Source organism: Pinus tabuliformis, chromosome 2_2 (assembly GCF_031772625.1).
Source record: "Pinus tabuliformis cultivar Carrire ecotype Pingquan chromosome 2_2, CPIR1, whole genome shotgun sequence".
In the NCBI taxonomy this organism is placed as follows: domain Eukaryota; kingdom Viridiplantae; phylum Streptophyta; class Pinopsida; order Pinales; family Pinaceae; genus Pinus; species Pinus tabuliformis.
This window is the reverse complement of record NC_142300.1, coordinates 460,017,805-460,035,621: the sequence shown is the minus strand read 5'-3', so window position 1 is coordinate 460,035,621 and position 17,817 is coordinate 460,017,805. Positions and strand designations below refer to the sequence as shown.

At 36.4% G+C, this 17,817-nt stretch overlaps 1 protein-coding gene across 4 annotated transcripts; it reads left to right on the top strand.

Annotated features, from left to right (window-relative positions):
* The first annotated feature begins 12,745 nt into the window (after positions 1-12,745).
* On the top strand, positions 12,746-16,841 carry LOC149193275 (uncharacterized). 4 transcript variants are annotated; one of them, XM_089406561.1, is made up of 4 exons: positions 12,746-13,683; positions 15,213-15,310; positions 15,426-15,587; positions 16,518-16,841. In XM_089406561.1, the coding sequence occupies exon 1, from the start codon at positions 13,077-13,079 to the stop codon at positions 13,659-13,661; it is 585 nt and encodes a 194-aa protein (XP_089262687.1). In that variant the 5' UTR covers positions 12,746-13,076; the 3' UTR covers positions 13,662-13,683; positions 15,213-15,310; positions 15,426-15,587; positions 16,518-16,841. The 4 variants fall into 4 exon arrangements, 3 of the variants coding, with proteins under 3 accessions (XP_089262687.1, XP_089262688.1, XP_089262689.1); XM_089406562.1 differs by lacking the exon at positions 16,518-16,841 and adding an exon at positions 15,888-16,103; XM_089406563.1 differs by lacking the exon at positions 16,518-16,841 and having other exon boundaries at positions 15,426-15,984.
* The last annotated feature ends 976 nt before the right edge of the window (positions 16,842-17,817 follow it).

Here is a 17,817-nt window from a genome sequence, read left to right as displayed (position 1 = left end):
CCACCTGAGAGTTCACTGTGCTGGGTTTACTGCTGTAAAACCCCTTTTCCATTCATTGCTGTGAAAAACATTTTACACACATACTACTGTAAAGTAAATTTACATTTACATCTGAGTGAAATCCTTTTTTTTCATTCCTGGATTTTCACATTACAAAAAAAACTTATGCATTCTTTTCTTTTGCATTTCAATGCAAATCCAGTTCATTAATAAAATCTATGCACTACTGTGCAATGTCTTCACCTGCTTCATGTGCGCTCCCCTGTTCTCTTCACTCACACTGCTGTGCATAATCTTCTATTTCATTTTTGCTCCACACTGGGCTCTCACACTACATACATACCCTTTTATTACAATGAGAAAACTGGATTATTTGTGCACTGCTGTGCAACAATACATATAGTTTTTCCGCTGCTGCTACGTTTCTCCCATGCCCAATAACAACTCCATAATACTCCTCGCTGTTGCGAACACATATGTATTTGTTCTACTCCCGTGTGCGATAATACAATGCCATACAAAGTCAACGTTTTACAAAAAAAATATTTTTATGTGTCAACAAAACTAAATGTCATCTTATGTGCCATATGGACAAAACTTAAAAGTTTACCAACGCATATGACATTGCATTAAAACAGGTATGGTCAACCAGACTTAGTTTTTACTCCACGCAAAATTAATTCGCTGCAGGCCCGTATGCAGCTTCAGAGATCGACGACTGACAACACGCAACTAGATCGGACGACTGTGATGAATATCGGAAGCCACTTTAATGCTGAGCTTTAGCACCCGAGAAAGTGACTTTGGCTGATGTCAGGTGAGAAACACGTGGCACCACCATATTCCATCGGGTTCGTTTGCCGGATTATTCCTTCGTCGGAAAGCTGGTCCGAGAAGTTCTAGGCGGGTATGCTGAACGGTTTCTGGCGATGTTGCCGCTGCGTTGAAATTACGATTTCAACAATTTGGTACCCTTGAATCAATGTTCCTCCCGTTGTTTTCTAGTACGTTAGGCCAATTGTACACCAAGTGACCAATGTTATAGCATATAAGACATTGGAACGATACACCCCAATAGTCAACCTTTTGTCTAATAGAGAATGTGGCCCAGAATAGATCAATCTTAATAGGTAGTCCACTAGACAGGTCTATTTCAACTAAGAACCAAGCAGTATTTTTGTCCAGCAGTCTAATGCACCCCTCATCCACATAGTATAGAGTTCCAATTTTGTTCGCAATTTCACGGATCACACTTTTGGTTCAAAGTTTAATGGGAAAACCAGGTAGTTTTTCCTAGATAATTTGCCACTTTAGCCTTTCCAAAATAGGGTCAAAACCAACCTTGAAATGTTGGAGAACCAGGGAACCACGCCCCTTTACCCATGGTAATGTGACGATTTTGTTTGCTTCCTCTTCTAGAAAATGGAACCCAAACCAACCATTGACCATAACAGTCACTTTGGGCCTGTATCCCAGCAAACCCGACCAACTTTTTTGTACCCCGTCTTTGATTTGTTCCCCATTCATTTTGGTCAACTCACATCTGCGAACCAACAACCTATTGCACAATCTCACTGCATTTTGCCAGTATAAATCAACCCCTAGGATAATCTTCTCGACCTCGTCCTATGCTTTGATAGGTTTCCTTTTGTTTGCTCTATGCCCTGGTCGCAGAGGATTCAGATTAGACAAGGAGGGTACCTTTCCACCCACCACATCTCCTAAGTCATGTTCTGTAAACCCCAAAGTTGGTGTGTAGCCCGGATGTTTGTTCACCGCAGGGTTACCCTGAGTATTGCACTCCCCAAGCTTCGTGGAAGCTTGTTTCCGATGGCGCCCTCTCCAGTCCCGCTCATTCTCCGCAACAACAGTGATCTCAATGAGTTTTGTGATATGAAAATCCAGGTCTTCAATCAGTGACTGGCACTCCATGATTGAAAGAGTGGAGTGATGAATGCACCGACTAGCACAGAATGAGATGTAGGGGATGGTAAATGTGTGTTGTCATCCAGCAAATCCAACAGGCAACATTAAGGAGAAAGTGCGCCCAACCTGTCCATGTGCCAATCGGTCCAGGATGCCAAAGTGCAGCCGGACGAAATCAGAGTAAGTTGGGGTGTGTTTTCGTCAAAGCGGACCTGCAGGATGAATTAGAATATAAGAGCAATGTTCCAGAGTGCAGCTGACCGAAATCAGAGAAAGTCGGGTGTGTTTGCGTCAAAATGGACCAGCAGAATGAATATAAGAGCAAAGTGCGCACAAAGATATGTAATCCATCAACCACCAATCGGCTTCCATTCAACGTGGTCAAGCACGATGGTAAGGGCTCAGCTGGTGGACCCGCAACACCTCAGCAACGATCCCCAGTCATGTTAACTTGGCCAATCAACTTTGGTGGATCCGAATACCAAGTCTTCATCCAATTGGGCCATCCAATTCATCATGTAACGCCGGCGGAAATCCCCAGTGAATGGCTGTCAGGTGGCGAGAGAGGGTATGTCAGTGACTTTTAAAATTTGTAAATAAAATAAAATTTCCCCCAAGTTAAATTCAGACCCAGATCATCGTCTAAGGATCCCCCGATTACGCCTGAAATCCTCCCGGATGAATGGCAGACGCCAGTAGACAGCGAGATGGAAGTCCGAATGGTCAAGACGGAACCCGAGAAGTCAGGGGAGAGTACCGAACGTCTTCCACATCGATTTGAGCAACATAAGGGAAAAGGAGTATGGTGTGTGGTTTGATAGTAAGTTTAGCAGTTGTCTATAACGCGATTTTTTGAAAGTCTTTCCAGCGAGTTTTTCCGGTGAAAATCCGGCAGCAATTTATTGGAATCGCAAGTTTGATAGCTAGTTTCTGCACAATCAAAGCGTCCCAGGGGTTTTTCAGGGTGCTGAATCCAAATATGCAGTGAAAAAACCCTTTTAACTGCAACAAATCATGATTTAATCTCAATTTCTTCCACCGGATTCCGTCACCGGAATCTCCAAAAAGTCGCATTATAGACAACTCCGTAAGTTTATTTGGGCGAAGTCTGGGATAGAGCAGTTCAAATTTTATTAAGTATACTGGCCTGCTGTGGTGGATGCTCGAGAAGCAGATTCCTCACCCTACCTTGGCGGCACGAGTACTCTTGGTGTTATAGTGGCATGGTGTTATAGTGGCAGTTACCAAAATTAGGTCTCCCATAGATTAAGACCGGCAGTTACCAATTCACCATATAATTAAAAAAACACAAGGGAAAAAAAATAAATCAAAAAGATCTGGCCCTGACATCCCAGATCCGGTAATGGATTGTCCCTTAATTGGAGCCAATGCGCTGCACAAAACCAGCAGCTAACCAATAAATGGCCGCCGGATGTTCGTTGTATTATTTGTAACTGCTAGTTGAATCTGTATGACCAGCTTCGGTCCCGTGTTCGAAACCTCAGAAAGGTGGCAGAGCATCTCGTGTGGTTTGATCAAAATCTCAATAGCCTTCCATAGGATTATCCGCACACCAAGAGAAAATATGGCACCAATTTAAGTTAATCCATAGCCAGCAATAGCGGTAGTTCCAACTGATACAGTCTTTTGGATATTCTTCCTGTGTTTTTTATGGCTCCACCCCCCAAGAGCAGAACATTTTGCGCTCAACTGTTGTTTTTTGTGTTAGATTTCCTGCTTTCCTGCATCTTATGAGCTTTGTATGTTTCTATGATTGTCATTGATAGAATAAAGATTGCTACACATATAATTCCGATAGTCGAAATATAGTCAAATATCAAGGGGTAGTCAATCTCCATGAGCATACCTTATCGGTGTAGACACCACAGGGTTAACCATTCAAGCTCCATCGCCATCCATTGTTGGAGAAGGAAGGAGTGATATCATTCTCGACTAATTTCCTTCCCTGCTAGATATCATTCAGAACCATTTATGCCAAAGAATAGTTAGTTCCCATAGTCCCTGCCACTTCAAATAAGTTCTATATATACCAAAGAGAAAACCAGAGATTATACACCAAGATGCTACCCAAGGCGGTCAGTTCCCTCATGGGATATACTCTATACAGAGTACAGAATCTCTGGGCCCATCCAAACAGGAACAGGAGGATGTCACTCTGTGGCCTTTCAAACAGAAACCAACCCCGAGTATGAGCGGACCTCCAACCTTCAAACACCGCCAAAGCTTCAGAATGCCCAAAACAAAGTTACCATATGCAAATCATCGCAGATTGCGATAAAACTTATCCTTCATCGTTACCGTTCACTGCTCTGCTTGTGTTGCCATTGCCTCTCCCATCGAAATTCATCTTGACCTGCAAGAAGCCCCTATTCTGTACTGGGAGATAGAGCTACATACTGGAGAAAATATCCGCCCTTATACACACAGATAGATTCCCAAAGTATCGCAGAGGCCTCCTTAGTGACCCCACATTACAGGGACGAAGTCGTAAGTTGAGACTTGGAATTGGATGCGTATATTTTTTGGATTTAAAAATTCACGAGTAGAAATTTCCTCGAATACAAGCACATGGTCACACCATTGTTTCAAGAGAGATGGTGCTCTGGAGAAAAACATAGTTACCAAATTTGAATTCGAATACGAATTTGAATTCGATTCGATACGAAAAAAATTCGACAATGTAAAATTCAATACGAGAAAAATTCGACAATATACATCTTATAAAGAATAACAATTTTTTATTTTTTTCAAAATTAAAAAAAATGAAATGAATCTTTTCTCACTTGATATTTTAAATAATGTGGTACTTATTTCCAATATTAATCTTTTATGTCTATTTAAAATTACCTAATAATGAAAGAAAAATGCATCAAACAAAATTGATTAGTATTGCAAATTTGAAAAACATGTAAGTCAAATATAATAATCTAATAACAAAAATTCAAACCTGATATTTATATAAAAAATTAAATATTGAATATTAAAATTAAATTTCAAGTGATCAATCTCTTTCTTCTTCAAATCCAAATTTATTCAATAATAAATATATATAAATTAATTTCTAAACCTATTAAATTAAATTCGAATTCCATACCTGAAACCACTATTATCTAATTTACTAATAACTATCATATAAATAAGAATGAGAAAAATTATTTTAAAATTTTTACAATTTAATATATAACTTACCCTTCCCTTTGGACTTTTTAATACTAAATTTTTTTATCACATTATTGAATATAAAAATTATTATTTTTCAACTTAGATCTATTTTACATTGCATGCTTGCTAATTGATGAAAGAAGATTCAAACGCTCTTCGGAAGGGCCGTGCCGTCTTCTCGACGTCTTCGCTAATAACGGCAACGACGAGCGGTTGGAAGATAATAAGAACCCGCAAACTTTGGGCCTTGTTAACATAAATTGAATCCATAAACTAAAAACTCCGTACCGTATTAAATTTACCGTATTAAACCGCGAATCGAATCGTACTAACGAATTTCCGAATTTTTTGGGCCGAACTTGGTAACTTAGGAAAAATATAATTTTTCCATATTGAAGACGACATGGTTAATCAATAATTGCTTCTTTATTGGCTGAAAATTTTGATCTTGAGGTCCACGTCGACCTTTCATAGTTTTAATGTGTACGAACAGATTCGAAATGTTTGAGCGTTCTCATTACAATTTTTTATGTCACTTCTAGTGATATATAGGAACCAGGGGTTAAATTTGACGCCCGTATGCCCGTATTTCTCTTTTTTACCCGTAAAATACGTTTGATTTTTAAATTTCCACGTCATGGACAACTGGCCATTAATTTCCAAAAACGTCATATTGACGGGCAGGTTTAAAAATTAAAAGTTTAAATTTTTTTTTTTAATAAATTTCTTTTATATATATATTTAACCTTATGTCATACGGACCCCACCTAAGGAGGTTATAATTTTTCAATTAAATCAATGTTCAATATGTGGGATTATACATAGCCACCTGGACCTTAAGGGATTAAATTAATTTCATATACTATTTGATGTGAAAACCCCACATCTCCACCATCTGTTTGCTCCTTGATCTGATGGTCAGATGGAGATGGAGCTGGTATAACAACTACCCTACCTCGAGGTTTGCAATTCTTTTTGCCATTCTCGCTTTTCAACCCGAGGCTTCTACTCTGCAACTCATTCATGGCACCGCTAGGTAGCCTGCTTTCTCTATTTCTCACCAGTTTAGTGTTTTCACCTTCCACTAGATGGTTTTAAAAGGTTTTAATACTTGCTTCATTCTTCCTACTTAGCATCGATTTCTTCCCAACTCAAAATCGGTGTCCGGGTTCCATAGGACAATGAGGTTGTGGATTCTTTCCAAATTTCAGATATGCTTGCATCCATCATTGCAAATATTTAGTTATTATTACATTTCAAGGTTGGAGAACTAATTGCAAACGCTCTAACATTACAGGATGATTGTCAAGGTTTTCTGCTCCGACTTTCAGGTATTACCCTCTACTTAGGCATAAATTATAACTGTATATAAATCCCCTTATCATTCAAGGTTCTAATTACGGTTAATTCCCTGATTGCAGGTACTCGGACTCCCCTATCTTCTTAAGGTTACTCAAAACCATTCTTACATCGCCATGGTTTTGTTCCTTAACAGGTTCCTCCTTCACCCTTGTTCTCGGTATAAAAGGGGTGGTATGGTGTTTAATTATTTTGTTTCATTTCCATACCCTAAGGGTTGGAACTCTACTCGAATATTATGTAGAAATAAAATCTATGCAGTTTACCTCCTTGGCGCACTGCTCATAACTATAATTTATGAGAGGGTTCTTATCCTTTTAGAGACACAATCTCTGTTTTTTTAAATGTGGCAACAAAACTTACGTATTGATTTTTGTGGAAATGGGTTACTATGTGGTTGCTGGCTTGCCCACAACTCCATCGTCACCGAAAGTTACCTATTGATTGATATATTTTCAAGGTTTCCTTTGATATCACAGTTAATGAAGGTTGTGAACTTTTCTTTTCAAATATATGTTATGAGTTTCATGGTCTTGATTATTTGTATTCTTAATGCATAAGTTGTTAAATTCCCTTACCTAGGCGCAGTCTAAAGGGTTTGTTATGAATCCACAGGTTAATTTAATCGATACTCTCATTAGATTTCAAGGCTAGTTTTACTATTGTTTTCTAATTTACATGACTATATATTGTCGTTATTTTACAACTACCAATATTTATGTGCTTCCATCAGGTTCCTTTCTTCGATGATTTCTTTTGGGTTATTTATTTTCCGTTATATATGAACACCATCCTGGTTGCAGGGTCACTGGCATTGTTGTCGGTCTCCTCTGCAGCCCAGGGATGAGGTAAAGGGATTTCACTATTGGACTGTCCACAAAGGTCTCCAGAGCTTTGGCCTGGACTAGCCAATCATCTTTTCCTATACGTCTGTCTTTTTTTTAAGAAAAATGCAGGAGATAAATATTGTTACAGGAGAGTAGGCTAAGTTAAATATTTTCTTTTCCTTTCTTATATTTAAATCATCTATTTATTCTGTAAAGGAATTTGATGAAAATTATGTCAAGAATAATTAATCATTCCTGCAAACTGTGTGGCATTTTTCTGTAGTTACAATATTATATCAATTTACAGATTGTTTATTAATTCTTTCTATGTATTCTTACTTATCTTTACTATTCGAAATTTATTCTTAGATATCGTAATCATACTGTACAATTACTTTCCTTTTTAAGGCATGTAGTCTATTAAAATGTATAGGAAACATGCACTCACTTCTATTTACTCCTCGGGAAAACCACTATTTTGTAAAAACAAATAAAGACAATTTAATAATTACCGAATTATAAATATACTTATTTGTTCCTTATCAATTAAGAAGTCTCTCCTCCCAACTGTGAGGCTGGAAATGATGTCCAATCTCCCCTTGAGTTTCCACTCGGCTATACAGTATAGGTTTCAATCAAAATTGTTTAGTCTCCAAACCTCAAGACCCCTGGTCCAGTTTAGAAACCCAACTTGCAAGGATTCTTCAAGGGTTCTATTGGCCAACCCCTGGTCCAGTTTAGAGACCCAACTTCAAGGATTCTTCAAGGGTTCTATTGGTCAAGTCTATCTCATGAACTCCTCAAAAACAACAATATTATTCTCACCTGCACAACATTCTGTACAATTTGAAATTAGATGAAACTTGTACAAATAAATTTTAAAAGTCATATGATGGGCAGTTTAAAAATAAAAATGTCATAAAAAAATTCCTTGACGGGTAGGGTCACCCGTCAAATTTAACCCCTGATAGGAACCATGTTGTCTATAGATCCCACGAATACAGAAGAAATCCCTGATATCCAAGTAGCCCCAAAAGCATTAACGATAATTTTTTATTATTCATAATAATTTTTTTTATATATATATTATTGTATCATCCAATAATCTATTTAGGTTAATGCATCTTCCTCTCTGCTTTTGGATGGTATTATAAAATGCTTCTAAATGAAGATATATCTGTAAGCTATCTGGACAGTCTTATTTTTTGTGGAAGTTCCCGATTAATCTGCAGTATTAGACCTATCTGTTTTTGTTCCAGGATGGGACGGTCATGACGGTCATGATATGTATCAGAACTTTATATTCTCTTAATATAATCCATGATGATTTTCTCTCCGAAAAATCTTTATATGAAAAAAATAAATATAATATTTTTTATAATTTTTAATATATAAAATGTTCTTTGTATATATTATAATTATTTAATATATAAATTTATATTTATATTTATTATAATTATTTAATAGATAAAACATTAGTTTATATTTATTTTTGGATAAAATCAATTTGTAGTTGGGCAATGTTAAATCTTTTGTTTTTAGGTTTGGTCTAAGTTCAAAGGGAGGTTTTATTTTATTTATATATGTTTGAATATCACGGTAAAAATGTATTGCCTCACGACTTGGAGAGGTTTCTTTACTTATGTGGTGTTTACTTCAGAGCTCATTTATAAATAAATTTTCTCTTTCTCATAATCTGAATAGATCATTTATGAATAATTTTTTCCCTATGGCGTGTGAAGCGTATCATTAACATTATTCTCTTTTTTCTTCCTCATAATGTGAATAGATCATTTATGAATAATGTTTTTCCTTTGGAGTGTGAAGCGTCTCATTAACATTATTCTCTTAGATTGTTTAGTGTCATTTTTTAAATGTTCCATTTAGACTCCTTTACACCCTGAGCCTATGGTTTTGAGGAGAATTAAAATGACTTGAGAGCACGATTTTTCTCATATAATTTGTAGATCAGTTTTAATCCTAACATGTTGCCATTACAAATGAAATAACTTATGAAGCATTTATCATAAATGAAATGTTTTATGAAATATTAATATAATTTAGTTTTAAAATTCTATATATATAATTTTATGCAAGATTGAAATTTTAACTTTATATAGAGCATAAGGCAAGAGATATTGGATGAAATACAAAAGCAATGATATTGCCACTAAGTGGATTTTGTTTTGTTAGTTATTATTTTTTATTTTAATATAGATTAATATTTTAAGAGGCATAACAAATACTTAGGATAGATGTTTTTGCAAATAAAAGTGATAAATTCTATATGGATGGCGGGTGTTTAGGTTGCCTAGCTAAAATGATAGCATGGGTACTTGTTGAGATGGATTATCGAGGATGTTTGCCAATAGAGATTGACCCATTCTAGGGGCCATTCTATTTTTTGAAAATTCCTATATTACTGGGGGATTCCATTAAGATGTCTTTGTTTTCAAGCCACTGATCATATCTTCGAAGAATTCCCTAGCAGGTATAAGGCAGGAATATCTCATAGATCACAAAAAGTTGGTCGGGTCATGCATTTCAATGATCATCCAAGTTGGGAAAATTTTCAAAATTCTGTGGGAATCGACTCTATGGGTCTAGGTAATAACAAGATCCTTGTCTCCAATGTGAATGATGTCATTTATCCATATCAAGCTTGTGGTAATATAACAGGTTGTAGGTTGTCTAGAAACATTTCTCTATCTCATCTCACGTTTGTAGATGATGTGCTTCTGATAAGAAAGGCCTCTAGAGCAGAATGACTTGCTTTCTACCAAATTCTTTCAGGGTTTGGGGAGGCCTCAAGTTTATTAATGAACAAAGGAAAGTCAGCAATGATTTGAGTTGACCGTGAGGATGTAGAGACTTTGGAGAGAGTGAAAATATTTGGAGTATAGATAATCCCTTTGGATTAAGGATTTAGATATTTGGGTTTCATGCTAAAGCCGAAAAGATTGGGACAAGATTATTAAAAAATTGAAAGTTGTTACATAGGTCTTTAAAGTGGTTATTGATGGCAGGTCGTTTGGTGCTATAGAGAATATCTATGTATTGGATGCCAATATCCAAACTACCAAAATTGATAATTAAAAGAATCAATGTTTTTATTGCAAGATTTATGTGGTTTTCTACTGGTAACTCTTAGAAATTCAATCTAGTTTGATTGGAGGATCTTTCAAGACAGGTGGATTGAGGTGGCTAAGGGATCAAAGACATAGAGAGTTTCAATTTGGCAATGATTGTACAAAATATTTAGAGGGCCATGAATGGCGTAGACATATGACAACATATTATAAAAGTGAAATACCTAAAAAATCACGAGATGTCTAGCTGGATCGATGAAGGGGCTTTAGAAAAAAAGGTGGCATCACTGTCATGGAGGAGCATGATGAAGTCAAAACACAGGTTGCTCAGTAATTTGAGATGGGAGGTCAGATCTAGATTGAGAGCAGAGAGAGGGTTGTCTCTCATAAAAGGATTGACTAGTAAACATATTCTTTCTGTATCTCTACTCAATCATCTTCACAACAAAAGTTTATTTGATTTAAATTAGATCTATGTTGACCATGGATGGAGCATGGAAGCGATCCCCTAGTTAGATGCCAGGGAGATTGGGATTTAGGGTCATTTAGCAAATGAATGGGATGAGTATACATTGCAACTGTGACTTGCTCACATTTTTATGTCATCGACGAAGGATAGTTTGACATGGAGAGGTTGATTCCAGAAAGGCCATATTATGGTCAAAGACACCTACTCTTTCATTACTAAGGTATTTAACTAGGCTACAAAAAAATTATGGTTCTAGTCATCATGACATTGGAATATACCACAAAATTTCAAGTCTTTTGCTTCATTGATTATTCATCATAATATTCTTACTTGGGAAAATTTTCTAAAAAGAGGCTTCAAAGGACCTGGAATATGTGTTTTATGTTGTTGTGACAATGAAGAGGTGACACATCTCTTTCTATCGTGTCCATTTATGGTCTGAATATGGATTGGGGTTTTTCAAATGTTACATTTAAAATCCAATTGGGACCAGTCATCCATTGGAGACTATCTTTATTAGTGGTTAATTGATTACAAAGATTTATGAGATCTGCTCTTTTATATCATGTGGGGTATTTGGAGAGCAAGGAATGCTCAGATATTTGATCAAGTTGGGACAGAGGTGAGGTACATGTGCCTGAAGACCACAACATATTTTCTGGAAATAGGAGATGCCAAGGAGAAGTTGTACAATTAACATTGTTAGATGAAGGATATATGAGCCAATAACCTTGTAGGTTTTTTCGATGGGGCTTTATCATTTAAGGTGTGTGGCAGTGGGGAAGTCATAACTTTGCGGCTTGGAGAATTCTTTCACTTTTTTTGGTTCACTAGAGAAGGTTCAAACACATGAGTGGAGCTATTAGCACAATGGAGAATTTTATTTTGTGCTAAGTAGCTTGCTATAGAGGAGATTGATGTCTTTGGAGACTCTAAAGTGATCATAGATGGGGTGAATGTGAGATCATCATTGGAGACTCCAATAATGTCAAATTGGATGTGGAGAATTAGAATGTTGATAAAGACATTCAAGAGATTATCCTTATCTTATATTTATAGAGAGCAAAATCAGGTGGCAGAGGTCTTTTCAAAGGAGAGTTGCAACGTGGAAAGAGTATCATTAAATTGAGGATTTTTTAAGAACCCTCAATTTAGCGATCAAATTCCATTAAAGATATAACGGACATGTTCAAGCCACTTATGGATTTTTTTATTTTGGTTTAAGTTTGAAGTTTTTGTTGCAAAACCCTACTCCAAAGATAAAGATAGGAGGCACACTAGATGTGGTGATGAGATAGTATTAGAATTTAGAAAGGAAAATGTATGTGATGAATCATGAGATAGTATTAGAATTTAGAAAAGAAAAAATGAGGATGATGAATAGAGAGGAAAACCAAGGCATATGTAAGATCTTTTATCTGAATGAAAGCAACTATTTTTTTCCTATTTGAAAAAAAAGGATAAACGTTTTATTTAATATTTCACATATAATGATTATCAAAATTTGAATTTTGTTTGAGAAAATAAACAACGTCTTTATCTAAGTTTTTATTGCATACATACTTAATGTCTCTATTTCCAAAACGATAGACATGAAGATATATTTCTTCCATTTGTTCAAGGTTTCTTAAGAGTTCCATTTTTTATGGAGTTCCTTTGAAAATGGGAAGTGATCAAATTATTAAATAAACGTATGGAAATTTTATTGTGAACCGTGAGAAGAGGTTTTCGTTACACTGATTAGGCCGATAGGCCTTCCTTTGAAAGAGACTTTCGTCGTCCTTTTGTTTCTAACGTTGACACCTGGCGTCCACATTCAACGGGAAATTGTTCATATGTGTCATGGAATTTCTGTGCGCGTTGGAGTCTTTTACGCCAGAATTTCAGGAAAATGCATTTGGAATGCGTTTGAATTTTTCATGGAGTTTATGGCACTGAACATGGAGGACACCAGAATGCTCACAAGGACATCTGTGCGCGCTGGGGTCCTATAATCATGTCTTCGAGGTGGACGGGAAACAATGTATAAAGATGCATGGCGTTAGTTCTAAATTTTTGGTAAAACATCCCCTAGATCGTGACGTCCAACCGCATTTATAGTTACAGACGGGGAATGATATGAGAAATCTGGCTAAAAACAGATAATGGCGTGATTAAACACATTTGAGCGTTTTCATGTAATGAAGTGAAGCTGCATTTGGAGTTTCTGGCTTAGTGAGGGCAATGGCGTCAGTGCAGACTAGAGGAACTGAGAATGGATCACAGAATTTACAGGGCAAGAACAGGCCTGGACCATGGCCACCGAGAATGGAACCCTTACCCCATGATACAAATCACAACCCTAAAGTGTTGAAGACTTGGGCTAAGAGGACCGGATTTAGAAGTAATCTCTCTGGCGAGACTGTTAGCACCTCTGGCAATTTCGAGATAAGTAATGTGGATGAAGGGACCAACAGCGCTGTGCCCAAGCCACCGCCTCCTCCTCCGGCGCCTTCGGCTCGTCGAGTGGTGGATCTGGAGATAGGAGCTGTGAATGCTAATGGGGGTATTAAGGAAATTGAGAAGGCGAGAGCTGCACCGAGAGTGGCAGAGAATGGGAGTGCTGCGAATGCTGGCCCAGTTGTTCCATTCCCCCCTGCTTCGGTTCCCAGAGTTAAGAAAGGAGCTGATCCGGATCCTGTGAAGGCTACGGAAACCTCTCGACATGAGGTTCCTAAAGTGCAGAGAGAAATAGAGATTGATGTCATGTCGCAGTCGCAAGATGCTGATGATGCTATGTTGGCCAGGCAGTCACATATGAAATACTAGCTAAGGGAAACCCCTGGACTTGGTAAGTAGTTCTCTCTCTATTTACTGTTGTATATTTTCGGTTGTATGGAGGTTTAAACACTTGCTCATATAAATCTCAGACTCCACTATACCAATTTAAACCTTTTTCTTTCATCAAATTTCTCTGCATTTACCTCAATTAAACCCCGAAGGTCAAGTAGAAAACATATGTCAAAGAACTTTGATGGAGACTCTGCTACAAAGTAGATGTAATCAATCACCAATTCTTTGCTACCATTTTTTATGCTTTATAAGGCCAAAATAACATATTTTATTCTGAATATGCTAAAAATAAATGTGAATCAGGAATTCCAAGCAAAATGATGATAATGGGCTTTTTTTTCCAAGGAAAAACCTGTAAGGTAACCCAAGGGATGCATGGCATATCTAGTAAACTTGTTGGTGTAGATTAGTGCATCTAGCTCGGAGATTTGAACTTGGTACCTGCTGACAGGAAACTAGAATAATGACGATGCATCGCACTGCAAATTCTAATAAACAGGAGAGTATCTCCTATATATACTAATCTCACAATCAACCCACGTACCATTTACTTCCACAAATGATCCTTTACATTGGCTAAAGGGTCGTAACAGTTGATCAATGTTTACTCATTCAAGACTTTAACAAATGATAGCATTGAACTACCATTATACATTGTGCATTCTAATTAGTGTATACATTTCAAGGTGTTGCTTTAGACTCCCTTGACCTGCTATATAGAAGAACACCTATGCTACAAAGTGCATTTAACTGCCATGGAACTGCTATATAGATGATTATGCATTCTAGGCCGTCACTGGAGAATGATTGTAACTATACAGTTTACCACATTCCAAATGATGTTATGAGAGGATGCATCAAGTTGCACCGTTGCATATTGCAACTATATTGAATACCACATTCTAGATAATATTATGAGAGGATGCATGGGATTGTTACATAGACAGTCGTACATTCTTGGATGCTGATCTTTTCTGTTTCTGCTGTTTCGATATGCAATTTGATAATGCTTATGCCTATTTGAAATTGGTTGTCAGATTCACAAAATATTGATTAAAAAGTAATTGTTGGTCGCATATTAAAATAACATAGTAGTTCTTTAAGTCAAATAATGCATTGACCATAAGGAGTAAAGCTTATATTTTACTCTTGAAAAAGAGTTTCAGTTGCCCTAGCATTGGTAGGTGGTACAAGGCTATTTGGATGTAATGATTTATTAGCATGTATTCTTTGAAGGTATGATAATTGCACCCCTTGCAGCAATATAAGTATTGGGTTCTTCAAAGTAAGAAAATGAAAGTTTTCTCAAGGTTTTTGAGTTTTTTACAAGTTTTTTGTTGATGTCATATTTTGGATTCCATTTACATGTTTATTTAACGTTACTTGTTACCATGGGTGAGCTTCAATGTCCTTGAACAAAACAGAAAAAATGTTCTAAAATGTGATACAAAATTCACTTTCTACAGAAAATAGGTTATTTGTTGCCTTTGTGCTTCTTATGATATTGGTGGATATATTAACTTGCAGTTCCAATTTTCCTATATGGGATTCAACATTACTTGTCAATAACTGGTTCACTTGTTCTTATACCGTTAGTTATCCTACCAGCAATGGGTGGGAGTGATGTAAGTAGCTTATATTATTCTCTTACTTCCTGCACTTTATTTTTCCTTCATACTCTAAATAGCTAGCAGTCTATTTGCAATAGCAAGATTCCAATGACAGTTACCATTATAACAGGATGACACTTCAAGGGTGATATCTACTGTGCTTATGGTATCCGGAGTAACAACACTGTTGCATTCATATTTTGGTTCAAGGTTACCATTAGTCCACGGGGGTCCTTCGTTTACCTGGCTCCTGCTCTAGCTATCATCGGAATTTCAAGGTCTCAATGAACATGTAAGTCTATTGTTTTCCTATCTCTTGTCTTTTGTATCAGTCTTCTGCGTGGTGTAGTCTCAATGCAATCCATTATTATATGCTTTATTATTTCTATGTTCTCTGCACAGTGCAGACTATAGGTATAAGATTTCCTGTCTGTTGTGTGGGCACTGAGCAAATCCTCAAAACTTGATGCAGCAGACAATCATAAACTACCACAGTTTTGATGTTATGAACCTAGTTTTTTAGGAACCTGACTATTATGTGCCCAATACTGATCTAGACCCAAAGACTGTACTAACACTGTAATAATAGCAGGTTGACCCAAGTACTGCACTAACACTGGACTACTAGCAGGTTGAACATAACAACAACAACAACAAAGTTATGCAATAACAGTGATAATTCAGCAATAGCAGAGGTAACTTCATTGATAATACTGGCAAATCAAGGAAAGCAGATTGTGAAATTTTGATTTGTAGTGGGCACAACACTCAAAATCACAACTAAATAATAGGGATTTCAGCACAGGGATTCCTCAAAAGATAAGCAGATTGGTGAACATAAGTAAATAATCTGAAGTTTGAACTGTAACTAAAATCCTGATATGATTCTGCTATCAAATGGGGTTCTGATACCATTGATGTGAGCCAACCCAGAATTCCATAAACTCAAATCACCAGAACCAATATGGTTGTGCTGGTCTAACTGTCCGCACTACTCTATACCTTTGAGCATTCCAATGAAGGAATTAAGAGTTTTATTCATAAAGGGAAGCAAGTTCAAAACACTATGGCAACATCAATCTCAGGTAATTAGTCAGGGCATTTATTGACATAAGGTTGTATTTATTTTCCTTAATTTATTGCAAATGTTGCTTTGGTTTTCAATATTCCGTCTTCGAATCCCGCAATGCACAAAACTTTTGACACCAAGGAAGAACTGTAGGTACCTCTGCATTTGAGGGAGTTGCATATCGCTACTGATAGTGTGTTAAAGATTCCAACGTCCATAGGGCAGCTGAATCAAATGGAGAAGATTGTCTTGGAACCTGACAAAATTCTTGGAAACGCAATGTCTAATTCAATTGTGTGGTTAGGGTTTAGTGCCCCTGGTCCTGGAAACGCAATGTCTAATCCTTCAATTGCATTTCCATAATATGAGCATAAGATGTCTATACTATGTTGTAAGTTTTGAATGGAAAGTATAATTATAAAATAGTTTGGGTTGGAAATTATGACTCTGTAAATTATACAGAAAAAGAGGAAAGAAATTTACTGGTTGTGTATTAATGCTCTATTTGTAAAATCTATTTGTATTTTATTGTTCTCTATTTGTATTTTATTGTTCTCAGAATATACTTCTTTGTTACTGTTAATAAATAATTCTAATAACAATTCAATGACACTTAAAATCAAAAGTTTCGATAACAACTAGAATCAGAAGTTACAGCTAACAATAATGCTTACATTCAAGGTCTAAATATAAATGATCTGAAAGTGAACAAATAAAAGAGAATGCACACAATAACACATGGCCTTTTGTCAAGAAAATTTTCTAGTGGTATAAAAACTCCACCATACATGATACTATGTTTTACCATACAAAAATAAGTATGACAGGGTGCTCTGTTTCATATTAACGGTGCATTAGGCTACACTGATTGCATATGGAGGATCTCGAGTCCCTTACAGCAATGTCGTGAACTCCCTTTTCACATTTTTCTGTTTTATCTGGATGGAAACTCAATCCTTTGTTGCTCGAAGAAGAAAAATCATTATTCGGGTTGTCTTCTATTTCCAATATTAAACAAATCTACTACCCACCAAATACATTTCATTTAGTTTCCCACATACTGAAATCTTCAATCTCCAACTGTAGTTATAGTTATTTTCCCCACCTGCAAACTTCACCCTTTAGTTTTCAATCTCAAATCTTGATGTAGTATTCTGGTTGGACATTTTACTCTTAATAAGACAATTTAGAATTTAAATCTTCTACGGTATATATCTCAATAGGAAAATTTCCAGAATTTATGTAATGTCGTTGTCGAATAATCTGGAATTAAAACTTGAAACTTGCAAGAAATAATTTACGCAGTAAAACCTTGTCATAAATGAAGTTATTTCAGAAATTTCATAAAAAAATTATGTCCAATATTCCATAATACCATTCACTGAAAATAATTCACTGCGATAAACCCTAGATACCAAATAAAAATATTCCAGATACAATAAATCATTCAAAA

What these genes read in the sequence shown, in the direction of transcription:
- LOC149193275 (XM_089406561.1), top strand. Translation starts at nt 13,077, where the DNA reads ATGGCGTCAGTGCAGACTAGAGGAACTGAGAATGGATCACAGAATTTA.